This window comes from Actinia tenebrosa, unplaced genomic scaffold (assembly GCF_029948245.1).
Source record: "Actinia tenebrosa isolate PJP-AT-01 unplaced genomic scaffold, QUT_ActTen_1.0 PGA_scaffold0__85_contigs__length_37466705, whole genome shotgun sequence".
In the NCBI taxonomy this organism is placed as follows: Eukaryota; Metazoa; Cnidaria; class Anthozoa; order Actiniaria; family Actiniidae; genus Actinia; species Actinia tenebrosa.
Genome location: NW_028292569.1, coordinates 19,038,883 through 19,057,583, shown reverse-complemented (window position 1 = coordinate 19,057,583; position 18,701 = coordinate 19,038,883). Strand labels below are relative to the sequence as shown.

The following is an 18,701-nucleotide window of genomic DNA, read 5'->3' as shown; positions in this document are numbered from 1 at the left end:
ATTTGGATTAAAGTGAATGGTGAAAATAAAATCGGAAAAATTAAATAATTAATAATTTTTTAAATTTGAGATCAAGATGTCTTCTGTAATGTAAAAGAGTAAAAAAATCAATAAAAAATGCACCAGGACGCACCTTTGTTTTCCTATATAATTTTCCTATGGTATCCGATGTTGGTCTTATGTAAATATACTCAAGGGAGGAAACTTCAGTCGCCATATTTGAACAAACAACTCACTTTAAACCACGATTTCATCGTCTTTTAAACCTCGAACTCCACAAAAAACTTGATCAAAATGATCCCTAGATGGGGAATTCATTTATTTAAAACTCTTCCTTGGCTCTTCCTACAAGGTTTCTTTGAGTGAAATTTTCGTGCAGAAAATTTTTCGCTTGCAGAAAATTTCTGCCATGTCAAAGTTGCTACTTGCGTAGGACTCAGGCGAGAACAAATTTCGACCTTAGTACTCTCCCGCACAGGATTTTTGTAACGTGTACACGACCCACCACCAGCCACCCCACAGGGCTAGTTTTGTTCTTGAAAAATCCTTGCACAAGGTTCTCTATGGTCAACATTTTTTTCTTTTTTAGATGGTTTTACTTGTCAAATGAAAGATAACTACCGATAATTCAACACGATATCAGATTTAGTGAAAATTACAATGGATGCCTTTCATTTAACTTGAAATTTTGGAGATTTCTGGACTTTTTCAGGACAAAACTGCATCATCATGAAAGCTGGTAAGCAAAAATCAATGCTAAATTTTTATGCTTTTCGTTTAAAAAGTCCATGATGTAAATGAAAATATTTTAATGAATGAATTATCAGTTTAGCTAATGCCAGTTCGGTTTTGTTGTTTATAGGGCGGGGCAAAAAAATAAATCATTCAATAGTTGAGTAATGAAGCTAAGGTCCTGGTGCATTTTTTATTGATTTTTTTACTCTTTCACATAACAGAAGACATTATCTTGATCTCGAATTTAAAAAATCATTAATTATTTAATTTTTCCGATTTTATTTTCACCATTCACTTTAATCTAAATTGGGCTCCTGTGATCATTGGCAGTTAAGCATTATAAATCTTATCATTCTCAATTAATTTAAAATGTTTTTCTAATGATTTTTTTCTTCTTATGTACTACATATACTATAAAGGGTTTAGATGACGTGGATGAACCAATCATTCCATTTAAGATTTACAAAGTCCAAGGACTTTGACTCTGATATTGATCTAAAGAAAATTTTGACCTTATACAATTGAAAGCTAGATCAGTCAAACTGCAGAATATTCAACATTTTAATGCAGATCAACATTTCAAGTACTATAATCCACATTGTCTCATCATAAAGATAAACTTATTTGAACATCATTGCTCAAGGTTTTATAAAACAAACGTGTGCTGCAAAATTGTAGGGACAGATTTTTAATATGAAATGGTAAGTTAAGCATATATTTCAAGCCACAAACACCCTGTTACAAATCGATAAATCTAGAATACTGAATTCTCATAATTATTTAATGTGCAGTATACTGTACCTCTGGATACCCATGTAGGCATAGCATTAGTGGTTTGTTGTCATCACCCTTGGCAACATAATGGAACACCATTTTGGAAGGGATTTTGATAAAATGATGTTCACCATATCCATGATTAATGAGGCATTCTGGAACTATAAAATTATAGAAGAATCATAGAAAACATCAAAACATACAAGGAATCTTGTGAATATTAATAAAAGGTCATAAAACTTACATGTATGTGATTGTATACTTTTGATTAAAGTGCTACTACAGTCAAATTTGTGACTTTTTGTCTGGATTGAAAGATCATTCATAGTGAAGTGAAATTATATCACTTTCCTTTTTCAAATATCGTTTGTCCTTCAAAAGTTATTGGAAGTTGAAAATGCCAGCCATTTTTCATGATGTTGTCATATTCTCAATTTCCGAGGTACCCACATCAACAGTGTTTAAGATAAAACCTAGAATATGTAATATTTAATTAATGTTGCTTCACAAATGTTTTAAAAATACCATGAGCATTCAGATTCTTGCACGGCAGCATTATTTTGTATTCCATTTATTGGATTAGCATCATAAATAAGCTATTTGTAGAATATAGATCTGCAATGAAACTCTAATCAACCCTTCAAACAAAATAGCTGTTAAAAATTTATGAAATGTCTCACAAGCTATTTTTTGGAAAAATTGTCTAAATATGATCTGCGTGGACAGAAAAAATCAATGGGCACCTATGTCTTGAAAATATTCATAATAAAAAATTGCCTTTTATTTACTTCCAATCAAATGTACAACTAATCAGCTTTCTCACAGGATTTTTCTTCTTTCTTTTATCTCTATGCTGCTGTAGTCTGTTACAATAACTTTGGTAATGGCGAACAATCTGCACTGTACGGTAAGTTTACCGTTATCCTACTGTTATCTTGCTGCATTATCTTACCGTTACCTTACCGACCAGTAACAAACGCTAGGAGATTGCTATTTCATTTAAAATTTGACCGTAATTCATTGTTAGTCTTGTTGTCTACCTATATCTACACTGTATCTTCTTTCTTTAAGATGAAAAATTAACCTAATAAAACTGAATCAAACTGAAATTACCTTACCGTTACCTTACCCTTATCTTACCGTTACCTTACCGCTACCTAACCGTTACATCACCAACCATATCTTACCGACCGAATAACATTTGTTTACTTTAAAATCATCTTAAACTTCAAACCAGAGTGGATCTATGGTGTGATGGAATTGTAAGTAGTTGAGAGATAATGGTTTTTTATTATTATTTTGCCATATTTAAACATGGCTCTTTTAGGAGGTATTGCATGCTGATAAATTCAATAAGATCTACTTGATATCTATTTTTTAATTTTAATTTTTTCAAATTTATACTATTGCGTATAAATTTGGATGAAAAGTCTTGGGCAGAAAAAAAGGTTATGACACCGCTTGAAAATTCGATCTAAAATTTGAAACATATGAAAAATCATGCTTTAGAAACATTACCACTGAATGGATTGCCTTGAAGTTTTCACATATCTGTATGCAATAGTCAAAACATATTAAGTAAATTTGACTTTTAAACATGCCTGATAAATTCGACTTCACAAAATGCCAAAACTTAGTATCCATGCTTAAAACTTAAGGCTAATTCTTTCATATTGTGTTTGTTAAGACAGTATCTTGATCTGACAAAAGTATACTCTCGAACCTTTTCGTATACTTTGAGAAAACAAACATTTATTTTCTCACTCAAACTCTTCAAAATTCTTAGAAAACGTGCTGAAATGCACGCATGCGCAACCTTTTTTCTTTAGTGTCATTCCTGACACTAATATTTCACCTTTGTTGGCCTATATTGTGCAATGAAATACAATTACTAGTCAGTTAGTCCTTGAGAAAGTCAGTACTCAAGAGATTTCTGACATTATACAAAACTCAATCCTTCCAAATCTACTGGAACTTTCAGTATCCCAACTAAAATTCTTTTGATTATAAAAGATCTCATATTACAGTACATCCTTTTACAAACTATATTCAATCTCTCATTTGAAAGTGGAGGTAGTACCTAACAAGTTTATGACTGCTAATGTCATTCCAATCCATAAAAGTGGGTCAGACCTTATTGTAAATAATTATAGACCTATATATATCTCTTCTATCTGTTTTCAGCTATATTTTTGAAAAGCTGATGTTTTCCAGGCTCTTACAGTTTACTGACAAAAAAATATTGTACAGTAAGCAATTTGGTTTTTGACAAAACCACTCTACATTCCATTCCATTATACCTATCAGACTTGAATTTGTTCAAAAAGCAATATTGATGACTGCACTTACTAATGTGTTTTATATCTTAACCTAAGCAAAGCTTTTGATGTAGTCAATCATAATATCTTACTAAAAAACTCACAGGTGGTGTATCAGTGAGAGCGCTCGCCTCAGGCCGATGCGACCTGGGTTCGAGTACCGCTCAGCTCTGTGTCGTACATGTATGTGAGTAGAGTTATTTGTTGGTTCTCTCTTGTGCTTCGAGGGTTTTCCAGGTTCCCCGGCTTTCCTCCCTCCGCAAAAATCGACTCCTAAATTCCAATTGGAATTACAGTGGATGAAGAGCTACTCTGTAGAAATGCCACTGCTGAAATCCCATTTATTTTTTAATTGTTTTATTTATTTATTTATTTATTTGTTATGGCCTGAGAGATAAGTGTATGAATTGGTTTACCTCCTACATACTTCACTGGGAGAAGCCAATATGTATGGGAATACGGTAACCAGTCGTTTCGCACAATTGCCTTTTTCGCACGAACCCGTTCACACAACTATGACCTGTTTGCTCAATTCCAAGAGTCGTTTAGCACAACTTTAAAATACAGTATAATTATGGTCACTAAGAAGTCCTGAAAATATTTTTCCTCTGTTCCTGTAGATGGGTTTCCTTCCCCAATAATTCTGTTTCGAGCATCCGAGTTGATCGAAAATTGCACAAAACGAACAGCGCCATTGCTTCAAGTGTGCCAAAGTGTAATATCTTTCCTTGACTTGCCAACTTAATCGCCATTAAATTTTTTGTTTATTTATTTGCTTGTCGAAAAGCTTGTGCATATAATATCTATTTTCTCCAAAGTATTAATGAGAATCTCAAGGTGACTACAACCAAAGTGAAAAAAGAGTCAGGCTAACGAACTATTAATAATAAAGTAGAACTCTTCGGAATGATAGTTATCGTGCTATGATTACTGTGAGACCATCTTAGATTGACCTGTTATGGTATATTATGGCGTATTTTTGCATGCTTTACTGAGGACCAGTGTATTAATGCATTTAATTGTTAAAACATGTCACTTCATGTTGGTCACTTATTGAACCAAAATGAGGTGTTTTGATAGCGCAGGGTTTAAGGACAGAGAACCAGACATGTGACTTTTTATACTAAACTCTTTTTTGTAAATTAAGCTTATTACATGATACGAAAGAGTTAAAAAGAATGTTGGTTTTTGAGTAATGACTTAAAAAGCCAAGTATTCAATTTATCCTGTAAGTAGTCGCTATTCGATTCAACCTATTGTGTAGTAGACTGTAATAAGTCATGTAATAATCTGCTAAGGTATTGCAAGACCGGTTTCGGATCACTCCCCAGTGAACCTTCATCAGTCGCTTTTTAGCTTGAGATTTTGGTGTCGGGCTCACTTGCAGCCTATTAATGACTGACTAGGAACACCGATAGTGTTCTCTTTATATCTACTGGTTTGGCTAATTAGATTGGAGGATAATGAATCTTGGTCTGTGTATACAATATCCGACATCCGGTTTATAACTATGGCTTGCAGGAAGACTTGAGAAGGCACCATTTACACACATTTACACACACTTACACACATTTACACACAATATATACACACATACACACATTTACACACACTTCCACAGATTTACACAAATTGACACACACTTACACATGCATACACGCACTTACACACACTTTTACACACTCTTATACACACATTTACAAACACTTACAAATAGTTACACACATTTACAAACACTTACACACACTTACACACATATACAAACACTTATACACACTTACACACACTTACAAACACTTACACACATACACACACACACATACACACATTTACACACACTTGGACACACTTACACACACCTTTACACACACTTACACACACTTACACACACCTACACACACTTACACAAACATAACCACACTTACACACACCTACACACACTTGCACACAATTACATACACACTTACACTCATTTACACACACTTATGCCCACTTGCACACATTTACAAACACACTCACTTACACACACACTTACACACATTTACACACATTTACACACACTTACACACATTTAATAATAATAATAATAATAATAATAATAATATAATTTATTTATATAGCGCTCATCTCCAAAATTGTCCAAGGCGCTTCACAAAAAATTACAATAGAATATTTACAATAGTTACAAAATGCTTACCTATTGATTATGAATAAAATGTAAATATTTAAAAGATAAAACTAATTAATAATTGCAATATACAGTATAAAACAAATCTAAGTCACGTAGTCTTTAAATATACTCCTTATTATTAAGAAAAAGAGAAAATAAATGTGTCTTAAGTCTATTTTTAAAACTAGCAACTGTTGAACTTAAACGAATCTCTAAGGGAAGCCTATTCCACAGTCTTGGAGCAGAAAAGGAGAAGGATCTGAAACCATAAGTATTAAGCCTAGCTTTAGGCTCAACGAGGAGTTTATTAGAGACAGAGCGTAGAGAATAACTGGAGGAGCGATAGGTCAAAAGATCAGACAAATATGAAGGAGCAAGGCCATTCAAGGCCTTGTAAGTTAACAGCAGCAGCTTAAAAATGACTCGGTAGTGAACAGGTAACCAGTGAAGATCAACCAGCACAGGAGTGATATGATCGAATTTCTTAGTGAAGGTGACAATACGAGCTGCAGAGTTCTGTATTCTTTGCAACCTCTCAACAAGATATTTAGGTAATCCATACAAGAGAGCATTGCAATAGTCAAGTTTAGAAGAAATAAAAGCATGAATAACTGTCTGAGCAGAATCAACGGTTAAATATTTACGAATAGCAGACAGATTCCTTAGGTGGAAGTAGGAGGATTTACAGATATTGCTAACTTGGAGTTCACCAGTCATACGGTCATCAAAAACCACTCCAAGATTAACAGCTGATAAACAAGGGACAATTATGTTCCCGCAGACTTGAATCTCAGTCAACAAAGGACAGTCTTGAAACCTAGAGTGGATACACATCAGCTCCGTTTTATCGTGGTTTAACTTCAGTCCATTAACAAGCATCCATTCAGAAATATCAGATAGACACTCTTCTAAAGATTGCCTAGATTGAGCAAACTGATCATTGCCTTTAAAAGATAAATAAAGCTGAGAATCATCGGCGTAAAAATGATAACTGAGATTATGTCGCTTAAGAATATCTGCCAGTGGAGATGTGTAAAGCAAGTAAAGAACCGGGCCTAGTACAGAGCCTTGCGGTACCCCAACATCAAGATTGCAAAGGGAAGATGAACATTCATTAATACCTACAAATTGCTTCCTATTAGACAGGTAGGATCTAAACCAGCTTAAAACAACATCACCAATACCAAACCGATTAGCAAGTCTATCCAGTAAAGTATCATGAACGACAGTATCAAAAGCAGCTGACATATCAAGAAAAATAAGGATGACACAGTTACCAGCATCAATAGATTGAAGGATGTCGTTATGAATTAGAACCAAAGCTGTCTCAGTACTATGCATGGCTTTGTAAGCCGACTGAAGTGGATCATGCAGATTATATTTAGTTAAATAATCATTCAACTGATGAGCAACAGCCTTTTCAATTAGTTTAGAGATAAATGGTAGATTAGAAACAGGTCGAAAATTAGAAAAAACTTCAAAGTCAGCATTCGGTTTTTTAAGAATAGGTGTCAGTTTAGCAATCTTGAGAGAATCAGGAAATACGCCCTGGGAGAGAGATAGATTAATAATATTTATAAACACTGGAATTAAAAGATCAAGACATTCCATAAGAAGAGAAGCAGGAATAGGGTCTAGGCTACATGACTTAGCTGTGGACCCAACTAAATGTGAAACCTCGTCATAGCCTAGAGTGTCGAAATTTTGAAAAACAGAAGAACAATTAACAGGATCTGGTTGGAGTCGATGCTGAACAGGAAGAATTTTTAAAATGTCCTGTCTGATACGCTCAATCTTATTAGAAAAGAACTGGATGAAAGAATTTGCCAGACAGGTGTCGTCAGAACTAGGAGGATACTGTAAGCTTTGTTTAGGCTGGAGTAGCCCGGACACAATCTTAAAAAGAGCACGTTGGTCATTTCCATTATCGGCGATAACACTACTGAAAAACTGCTGTTTAGAAGAAAACAGCATCTTGTTAACAACAGCGCATTGCCTAGAAAATAGTACTTTGTCTGAAGCAAGTCCTGTCGCTCTCCAACGATGTTCATACCTTCGCCTCAACTTTTTCTGAGAGTCAATTTCATGGTTGTACCAGGGCGCTTTTTTAGTTCGGACAGTAATGGCCTTACGCTTAAGCGGAGCATGAGAATCAATCACAGAGGAAAGTGCATCATGATAATGAGATACCAGCTTAGACAGATCAGAATTGTCAACATGAGCAAAAGCACCACTAATTTCGCACGTAAATGATTCAAGACAGATAGATTTCAAATTACGAAAAGAAATAACTTTTGTTTTGTTAAGAGGCTTGACAAGATCTAAGTGACAAAGAACAGGACAATGGTCAGAAATGATTATATCGGACATGTGAATGTCAGATAGTAAAGAATCATCAGAGCGAGTAATCATCAGATCAAGAGTATGACCACTATGGAAAGTAGAACAAAGAACATGCTGTTTAAGGTCGAAAGAGTCCAGAAGGTCCAGAAACCTCCTTGCTGAAGGATCATTGACATCATTAACATGGAAATTGAAGTCTCCCAGAAGGAGTATGGTTTCAGGAAAAATTACAACTTGCTCCAAAAAATCAGAAAATTCTTTAAGAAATGCCGAAACTGACAAGCCGTTAACTTGTGAAGGCAGTGGACGATAGATGACAAAAATCCTGACCTTAGTTAAATTAGTTAATAAAATTTCAAGGCATTCGAATGATGAAAATGAGTGACAAAGTTCCTTTTTAATTTGAAGATTGTCCCTATAAAGAAGGCCAACACCTCCACCACGCATATTGTTCTCTCTAGGAGAGTGTATAAACTGGAATCCTTCAGGGCAAAGCTCAGCAATACTTGCTTCATCTCCAGCAGAATTGAGCCATGTTTCAGTTATAGCCATGATATCGATGGTACAGTCATTTACAAAATCATTAATCAGCAACGCTTTGTTTCTGACAGATCTTGAGTTAAGTAAGCAAAGTTCCAAAGAGTTACGCTTGAATTCAGGAGCTGTGGAACGTGTAGGCATAGAGAAACTATTTGCATTACAAATAGTTTACACACAATATATACACACATACACACATTTACACATTTACACACACTTCCACAGATTTACACAAATTTACACACACTTAAACACACATACACACACTTACACACACCTTTACACACACTTACACACATTTACAAACACTTACAAATAGTTACACACATTTACACACACTTGCACACAATTACATACACACTTACACACACTTACACCCATACTTGCACACATTTACACACACTTACACACACTTGCACCCATACTTACACACATTTACACACACTTACACACACTTGCACACATTTACACACATTTACACACACTTACGTGTACACAATTACATACACACATTTACACACACTTGCACACACTTACACACACCTTGGTGCGGATTAGTCTCCATAGATCGAGTAGTTTGTTGAAAACATTACGATATCCGTTTTGTAGATGTCAGATTCAGCAACACATGACATCTCTCATCTCAAAGCACCACATCTTTTCCTTTAACTTTATTAGTGAAAAGAAGGAAGTCTAATGGATTCTAAGTAAAGAAAGCATCAGTATAAACGACTAGGAAGCTTGTTGATTACACAAGAACAACATGGAGTTGCTTGTTTAATAAAGCCTCGAACCTTGGCAAGTCAGAAGCAATAAATATGTCCTAGACATTCGACACTGTATTGAATGCGTGTTGTGGTTTATTGTCTGCACCAAAACGCTAATGAAAGTTTGAAAACGTTAATGAACCCACGCAAACATATTCATGATTGTCAAATTTGATGTTAAATTTCTTAATGAACGTTCCATTGCACTATTGAGACTCTTTTTGCCTTATAGTATGCCTGTTCGCTCTAATGACAATGCTTCTCCACTTCAATGAACATTCCTTTGCGGTTAATGAACAGCAAAAGGTGTACTATACTAGCTCTAATATAATTATCCCTATCTTATTTATGGAGTAGTACATGTAGCATGGGGCAATACCTATGAAACTACTGTGAATCCTCTTTTCATACTTCAAAAAAGAGCTGTCAGACTTGTAACATTTGCCAACCATAGAGATCACTCCAATCCACTTTTTGTTGGTCTTAATATTCTTAAGTTTCATCAAATAATTAGATTTCAAACTGCCATTTTTATGCATGATTACAGCAATCTTCCTAATGTTTACAACTCATTTTTCTCATGCGTCTATAGCAGACACAGTTATAACACTAGACTTGAAGCCAATTCAAACTATTCTTTACCATAGGCAAGAACTAATTATGGTTTATTCAATGTTAGATTTGCTGCTACAAAATATTGGAATTCTTTGAGTGAAAATTTAAAGAACTCCAATAAGAAGTATTTAATAAACATTTTAATGAGATAATTTTCTTTTATAAACAAGATACTCTATTATAATTCTTTTACTTGCATTCTATTATGAGCTCTCTTTATTTTATCTTTTGTTTTTCCCCCTTTTTTCTTCCCCCTCCTCTTTTTGTATTTTACTATTACTTTTTCAGTGCCCGACCTAAAAATGTAATTTTTCAAATTTTCAGCTAATTGCCTCAATCACTTTATCTGTCGAAATTAGCTTGTGTTTTTAACTAGGTAAATGTCTTTAACTTTATGTATTATTGTAAATTATGGCACTAAATAAAAAAGTTGAGTTGAGTTGAGTATGATAGTGTTTCTTTAAGCAACCACGGTTTGAACATCTTCATGTTCCATATTTTGAATACAAGTATACCCTTAAAGTTTGAATGACATTCATCAATTATTTTCAGGAATATACTGAAATCAATCTTGAAGGAAACTGCTAGTTGAGAATATGACGTCATTAAGCTCCTAATTAGCATGAACTTAAAACTTGAATATCTTTCGAACGGAAAATGCTAACAAGAAATGAAAAACAAAACAGTTTTCTCCTTTTGTAAAGTACTTAACATGTGTTTAAATAACAAAGATTGTCCATATTAAAATTTGATCGTACAGAAACAATGAAAGACGTACAAACTTCATTGCATTGCATTTCCTACACCTTCTGACCAGTTTTACGATTCTTATTCCTCGGTTTAGCTTAGGTTAATAAATCATTTACTTCATGTTCCTTCATAATCACACTTATAATCAAGTTTATATGTTATCGTATATTTTAATCAATGCTTACCTTTATACCTTTTGATTCTTCGTAAGCTTAAAGGATTTCTAGCAATAGTCCAGATGATTTTTAGCAGCATCAGACAGCCATAGAAAAGAGCTAATATATGTACAACAATAAAAGTCACGATTTCCACGAGAAAATACATAGCATTCACAAAGTATGCTCGACTCGACATCACCCTACATATAATATAATATAACTGCACCATCCACATGACTTCCTGTTTTATTTCGTTACTGCAAAGCATCATGGCTAATTTGCCTACGGAACACAGGATGCCCAAGGAGCCAAAAGTTCAACCTCGTTCCCAGGGCCCTCTCGGCCCGACTCCAAAACAAAATGGCGGTCGTCGGGGAGAAGACCCTGGTAAAGGCTGTTCTATCACTCGTTTTGATTGGTCCCTGAAAAAATTCTTTACGAGCACTTTGATTGGTCCAAATTTTATAGTACAAGATGGCGGACTTCTTATCTGTATTTCGTCTTGTTCCTCGGTAAATCGTTTCATCCTAAAAAAGTCGTGTTAATTATGATTTAAAAAGAAAGAGCAATGACCCAACAGCTTCTACTGATATCCTAAATGGCGCATACAAGGTTTGTATGATTGGTACAGCTTAGTTCGATGTTAAAAACCGCCATGAAACAAAGTAGGTTCGAAAGATTTTTTTTTATTCACAAATATGACCTGGAAGCTACACATGATACCCCACATAATACATAATAAAATCATCATAGTACAGGGTGCAAAAATACAACGCAAGGAAGTTATGAAAAACTTAATTGCGCACGATTAGTCTTCAAACGGAATAAAAGAAAGACAGGCTTGAACATGAAGTTTACATACGAGTGTTTTAAGTTGTCTGTTGCCTTAATTCTATGAATATGAGAGTAATAAACTATAGTTGTATATCTATTGTAATAAATTACGGTAATATTGTAAATAAATAAATTATTGAAGTAATAAATTGTGACAGAGTCAAAAGACACTATTTCGGACAGTAATTATTTAGTCATAAATCTATATTTTTAATTAGGAATGCCTCGTGTACACATAGGAATGTAATTCTTTAGTTAAAGGACAACTGACCCTCCAAAATGACCCATTTTTAAGAGGAACTACATCATTTGAGAAGTCCAAAAATCCAGTTTTTAAAGGGGATAGAGCATCCATTTTTCTAAAACAATTTTTTGAAAACATCGCATATATCGCTCTGGTGGCCGCCATCTTGCGCTTTTATCGCGGGCTCAGAAAAATAGCGTAATGACGTCACAACGTCACAAGAGTTCAAGCTTCCAGTTGTTTGCCTGACTTCTTCCTCAGTTTCTTATACGTTTTACTCAATATTTTGCGAAAAAATACAACTTGGTCATCAAATTAAAGGCATGTCAGAATCTAATTCTTCTTCCGAAGGCTCGGACAGCTCGGGAGACGATTTCGCTCAAGAATTTTTCGGAATGGACGACGAATTTGGTTTACGGCCATATCAGTTTGAACCAGAAATAGAAATCTCCTCAGATGAAGAGTTCAGAGAAGGATCTGACAGTGACATTATTGAAGACGATGAACAAGAGAACAATCGACTTACAAATTCAGATTGGTAAGTCGTACTTCTGTCTTATCACAAAACTGAACTACATATCCATTTTATATAAAATCGTATCTTGCCACTCGTGTTCTTGCAATATGTTCTTTAGATATTGGTATGCATGAATCCAGTTTGCGACCAAAAGCAATACCAACTTTCACAATTTTAATTAAAAACATGTTTAAAAACATCGCTTGATAGTCAATAAGTTATATACTGCAGGATATAGATACAGGGATATAGTTGTGTCACAAGTTGTGTATGTATATTCTCACTTGGGACAATCGTTGATAATGTTCAAAGATACTAAGAATTGTTTTATTTCTGTTAAATAGGTGTACCTGTGGTAGCTGCCAAATTATGGATTCAATATCTGAATGCATTTGTTGCCAAGAAATCGAAAAAGTGGTTGCAACATGCCAGTCTGTTGTTGAAGATGGAGATGCTGATGAACCACCACCATGCATTACTCAACATCCTGGATTCTTACCTGTTTGTGCCAATAAGTATGTTCTTCGAACCGCATGGGCTCAGTACAAACAGCAGTACAGTAATGCGTATGAAGGCCCAGAGCACAAGCAGTACAGACACATTGCATATAGGCAACTAGCAAGATGGTGCTGGGGAGTTCTTGGAAAGGAAGTTCGGGTTGTTCTGCCCTCTTGTGCTGTCATGTGCATCAGAGCACACTTCCCTCCCCCTGGACTAGAGGAGGACTTTGAATTTGAAGGTTTTCACTATGCAGATGATTAGCTTGGCCTAAAGTTACATGGAGTTATTATATGCATTTTATTTATTCCTTACTTCATTTCATATACACAGAGTGGATTTTTTTCTATCAGGATTTCTGAATTGATAAATTGAAAAGGAAAACATGGAAAGGCTGAGACCAAAATGTATAAGATTAGTCATGAATTTATTTTTAGATGAAGTACATATAGAAAGTTGTTTATATAAATGTTTTCTAGGTTTTGCATATTTTATTATTTAAAAACAACTACACCTAGACAAAATATCCAGCTGAATAGAGAACCTAGTGTACAAAGCACTAGTGGACAAAATCATGAGCTAACCAAGCAAATTTTGCAGTTATACTAGACATGGATAACCAATATTTCCTGGGCACCAATTTGTCTGAAAACAAGGCTAGTCAGTATTGTTTATAAAGAATTTGCCTTGAAGTAGCATGCTATAATGGATTCAAAAATTGTGCTAAATGAAAAAAATATTCTCTTGGTGATAGAATCCCACCCCATCTTAGAATCTCGGTACTGACTAGTCTCATTGTCAGACAAATTGGCACTAGGAAATCTTGGCATCCAGGCTTGTCAGCCATTTATGGCTCATATATTTTTTTTCCAGGCAAATAGGCCCTTTGCAGCTCAGTAATCATGTGCTGATTAATTCACTGAGAGCAAATGAATGAACATCTTGATTCCCATGAGTGAAAGCGAAAGTCACTATTCAGCTGGAATTTTTTCTATACTACATTCATACTGGGAGAGACCCCATATATAATGGAGCGTAGATAGTTAAAGAAAAGACCTCTTTTAAGATTTCATTTAAAAGTCAATCGTTTCCTAAGTGGTAATGATATTTTAATAAAATTTTCATCTGAACATCTAAAAACTGCAAACTTATCTACCACTTTAATCAGGTCCCCTTCACATTAATTACATATTTTGTTTATAGCAGTTTTACTTGGGTCTGTCATGTACCTTCCCATTTGTAGAAGCATTGTAATTATTACCAGTAATGAACACAACTGTTCAAAGATGAGGGGGATTGGGACGACAGGCTTACTTGACAGTTCTTTCAAAACAGCTATTCACTAGAGTACAATCACTAAAAGAGTGCCAATGATGCTTTGCATTATTTTCTACTAAATAGTGTTAATTAAAAATAGGAAATGGTTAGAATTAGCATCACTTAACACTACACATTTTAGTGTTTTTAGTCTCTACTACATTCCATTTAAATTAATTACCTAGAAAATCTTGACCGGTGTCGTTCAATCAATTCCTGTTTGTCTGGGGCAGGAACACTAGCAATGTTTCTTGGTAATTCAACCTCTTCAATTGGGTCAACCCCTGCAGCCTCCATGCCACCCTCACAAATTTCAAGTACTTTCAGTTGTAGCTCAGGGAGGAAAGCATAGCTTTTTCTTTGTAAGACTGGCTTAACAACCCAGCGCTTGTGCATCTTAGGGAAGCACTTGCGATAACGAGCTTCTCCACTCCTTGGGCCTTTTTGAACAATTGCTTGAATTCTAGCTGTATTGAAATTGTTGTCAATGGCAGCAAGTTGAGTACGAGCAACCATTCCCTTGTAAGAGAAGTGCTCTCTTTTTGAGCAATACTTCAGCATCATCGAATGATAAACTTCAAGCCCTCCTGTGTGACAAAAGTCGGTCAATCTTGCCAAGTCATTAAGTAACTTTGGTTGAAGGACAACCTCTTCTAGGGCCACATGAGCTGGTGACCCCGGCTTGATCCAGTGTGTGGTGCGCACTTGTCTGCGGGTTAGGGGAGGATGGGCACACTTTTTGAATACCTCTGCATCCTTCCAGGAATGCTTGTTCACGCAATGGTGAACAACAGATTTCCACTACTCTCTCAAAAGTTGTACATCCCCATTACATGTAGCAGCACACCACCAAAGATGGTTTGAAATGGATTGTATCCAGGGTGCCAGCTCTTGGTTTTTCTTCAATTTTGCTTTCTTGTTCAGCTTTTTTACAATTGACTTGGAAAGATGCCACACATCATACTGGTGTTTGATGTGGCTAAAATCTTTTGCCATAGTGCTGGTGATGGATGTGTGTCTGTCAGTTGTGATACATTTTATACTGACCGTGTCTTCTAAAGTGTTCAAACACCTTAGAAACCCCTCTTTCTCCATAGCATTGGAGCTGGTTACTTCAGAGACTTGAACAATGCTGAAGGTGGCAATTTTCCCTGTGCTTGTCTCCATCATAGTATATGTGCCATATTTAGCACTATGGCCAGGACTGTCACTTCGGCCATCACCATTGAGATTTACTATGTCCTTATTTGACAGCTCTTCAATTACAGCAGCCTCCTCTCTCTTCCAAGCATCATTAACAACAGGAAATAGGTAACGTTCCTGATGTCTGTAAAAGACCCTCTCACTCAGAAATTTTAGGCCAAGACAGGATGCAAAGTTTTGAAGTCTGGTAAAAGTATTACCAGTAAATAATATTGATGAGGAAATCAACAAGTTCCCAATAGCTAAGCGATTTAACATTGGCTGTGAGTACCATGTCAAAGCATGATGTTTCATACATATAGTTGTCACAATAAGTAGGCTGCCTTGACATACAAAGTTGACATCAGCGACAGGTGCTCCACAGCTTCTACAAAACTTGAATAACTGCTGCAAACAAGAGTTAAATACCAAATATTTAGGTTCTTTGATATGGTTTTCAAGAGTTTTATTGCAGTCTTTGTTTTCTGGCTCTAATTCACTGTCCGCTGTTGAAACTGTCTCTTGCGATGAAACAATGAAACCATGATCATCGTCACTTAGTGGGAGTCCCTCTTCCTCTGAAAACAAAGACTTTTCTGACTTTTGTGGAGACACTGTTGGCATTGACTTTACTGGTGAGGGGTGATAGCTAGTACTGTAGCTGTGGTCGTGGAAGCTCACACTGAGTATTTCATCTCTACTGATGTTTGGTGAAGGGGAGGGATTGTAAACTGTTGTTGTGTCGGCATCTTTATAGTATCCAGGCTCTGTCTGAGTTGATACAGTGGATGTTACAACATATCTACAACCAAGGCAACACTGAACACCAATCTCCTTACAAAGTGGTTCAGGAGAGAACTCTGGTGTTTCCATACTTGGTGGATCTTCACACGAGGGATTTATTGTGGCACATAGCTGCTCCACATTCTTTGAAAATACAAAAATAAACAATGTTTTCAACAATACTATAAACCATTCTTCGAGGCCTACTTTACCTTAAATAATACAAAATAAACATATTAACCAACAATGCTATAAATTATTCTTCCGTGGTCATTTATCCAAGCAAATTTGGAATATTACGGCAACATTGTTATGGTTTACGAATAGATATCAAATGTAAACTAAACACGTGCAAATAACCATTTTGAAAATTTCAAGTATCGATCAAATATTACTAGCTATACTTATGATTTTAAGCAACATTTCATCTATGAAAGCATAAATAGCTAATGATTGATGACTCGCTTCGGTATGCATTAATAAGTCTTTTTCATGAGTGATTATTTCGAAAAACAATGTAAACTATGTTATGTATAAATGACATGTTATCTCACCTCTTCGTTTTGTTTGCGTTTGAGCCGGTTCTCTGATGTAGCTCTTCTTTTAGCTGGCTTGCAAAAATTGAATACTGACGGAACAGCATCGCTCTTTAATCTCCTCTTCCTTTTTATCCCGGTTAACTGCTCCATCAGATCCACTTCAAAGCATGAATCCTCGAAGTGATCGCTGCAAACGTAGCAGTTCTTCAAAGGCGGCAGGTTCTCTCTCTTTATCCGCGCTATCCATGCCTTCTGAAGAGCTATTTTGTTAGGAATTTTGTGGTAGCTAACAGACTCAGTTTTGGAAGAATGGTTGGTGCATTCTGGCACACAACAATGGACCATCTGGATTAAGAAACTTACTCTAACTTAGACTATTAAAAGATCGACTAGCACTCGAAATATACAAACTCAACAAGTTTGGAATGCAAGCTTCACGTTGTGACGTCACGGCATTAATGCGGTAATTTATTGCGGGCTCAAATATGGCGCTCTTCTATTGCTATTTTTCGCGAATTGATTATTTCTTTTCGGCGACATAGAAGCTGTATCAGAGTTCAAAGTTGAATTTATGTGATCTATGTACGTTGTAGTTTTATATGAAAAACGGCAATTTTTGGGGTCAGTTGTCCTTTAAAATAAAATACACTGTTAGGATCTAGGATAGTCCAAGCACATTATATGAAAAATTAAAACAATTAAATTGACGCAATAGTTTTGCGAAGCGAGCGAGAATAAAGTTGTCCAACATTCGTTCTGAATTAGTTTGGTTCCACCTTAAATAAAATGAATAGCAGATATCGGAGTTACACTCTGTTGCGTTCAAACAATTGTTCCAAGTCGAGGGTTTTTGGTCAATACAATGAAATGTATAGAAACTGACCCTAGAGTGTCACTAGAGTGTAACCCTGATATCTGCTATTGCTTATTACTGGCTATTAAAAATGATCATTGAAATTTTTTTTCCTATTCTATCGAAGATTATTATGTATTTTATCGGAAAATGTAAGAATATAAAAATAGATCTTCTTGAGCAATTTTATTGTGATTCCCATTCGCAAGTGAGAAATTGAGTTTTGGTGGACGTCAATCAAAAGGGTTTCTTAAACAAGTCTAAGGAATCCGACTCCGAATTTCAAACGTTTAACTGCAAACTAACAGTATTGACTTATCCTATCTTGAAGAACCTTAAATCATAGCCATAGCTATAGCTTTGCAATCAAGCGTTTTAAAAGATTCGGAGCAGGAATCCTGTGACATTTTTGAGAAAATATATATCCAGAGTGAGAAATTCACAGCGACGAGACGCATGAGATAAGGACAACGGTTTTTGCACATTTTCACGTGTTCACGTGAGTATTCACATCAGTCCTGGTGTAGAAACCAATAGAAACGATAGAAACCCTTTTGATTGACGTCCACCCAAATTCAATTTTTCGTTTGCGATGAAGGTCTAGTTGGTCGCGTGCATGTGACTTTGAATCGCAGTATAGATGCTTTTTCTCAAATCGCCATGAAACAAAAAGATCCTAAGGGGGGGGGGAACTCAAAGTATATTTGTTGTATATACTCTCCTACCCCTGTATATCCTAGAAGGGCTATGTTTTGTCTTTTCTG

At 35.5% G+C, this 18,701-nt stretch overlaps 3 protein-coding genes across 3 annotated transcripts in view; 1 reads left to right on the top strand and 2 right to left on the bottom strand.

The window, feature by feature from the left end:
* Positions 1-11,419, bottom strand: part of LOC116298236 (epoxide hydrolase 4) — a 62,500-nt gene extending 51,081 nt beyond the window's left edge. Inside the window, exons 1-2 of the mRNA XM_031706618.2 lie at positions 11,198-11,419; positions 1,537-1,670 (exon numbers count right to left, since the gene is read on the bottom strand). Coding sequence (XP_031562478.2) covers positions 1,537-1,670; positions 11,198-11,405 — 342 coding nt within the window. The 5' untranslated portion in view covers positions 11,406-11,419. The remainder of the gene's footprint in view (positions 1-1,536; positions 1,671-11,197) is intronic.
* An 879-nt stretch (positions 11,420-12,298) lies between these two features.
* On the top strand, positions 12,299-14,403 carry LOC148913649 (uncharacterized). The gene is made up of 2 exons (XM_089034588.1): positions 12,299-12,786; positions 13,110-14,403. Exons 1-2 carry the CDS (start codon positions 12,572-12,574, stop codon positions 13,525-13,527), a joined length of 633 nt encoding a protein of 210 aa, XP_088890714.1. The 5' UTR covers positions 12,299-12,571; the 3' UTR covers positions 13,528-14,403.
* On the bottom strand, positions 14,351-17,671 carry LOC148913648 (uncharacterized). The gene is made up of 2 exons (XM_089034585.1): positions 17,100-17,671; positions 14,351-16,689 (listed from the first exon to the last, which is right to left on the bottom strand). Exons 1-2 carry the CDS (start codon positions 17,427-17,429, stop codon positions 15,382-15,384), a joined length of 1,638 nt encoding a protein of 545 aa, XP_088890711.1. The 5' UTR covers positions 17,430-17,671; the 3' UTR covers positions 14,351-15,381.
* Between the last annotated feature and the right edge of the window lie 1,030 nt (positions 17,672-18,701).

Excerpts from the sequence above, each read along its gene's own strand:
- LOC148913649 (XM_089034588.1), top strand. The coding sequence starts at position 12,572 with ATGTCAGAATCTAATTCTTCTTCCGAAGGCTCGGACAGCTCGGGAGAC. Across the intron at positions 12,787-13,109 it reads CGACTTACAAATTCAGATTG|GTGTACCTGTGGTAGCTGCC; the intron begins GTAAGTCGTACT and ends TCTGTTAAATAG.
- LOC148913648 (XM_089034585.1), bottom strand. The coding sequence starts at position 17,429 with ATGGTCCATTGTTGTGTGCCAGAATGCACCAACCATTCTTCCAAAACT. Across the intron at positions 16,690-17,099 it reads AACGCAAACAAAACGAAGAG|AATGTGGAGCAGCTATGTGC; the intron begins GTGAGATAACAT and ends GTATTTTCAAAG.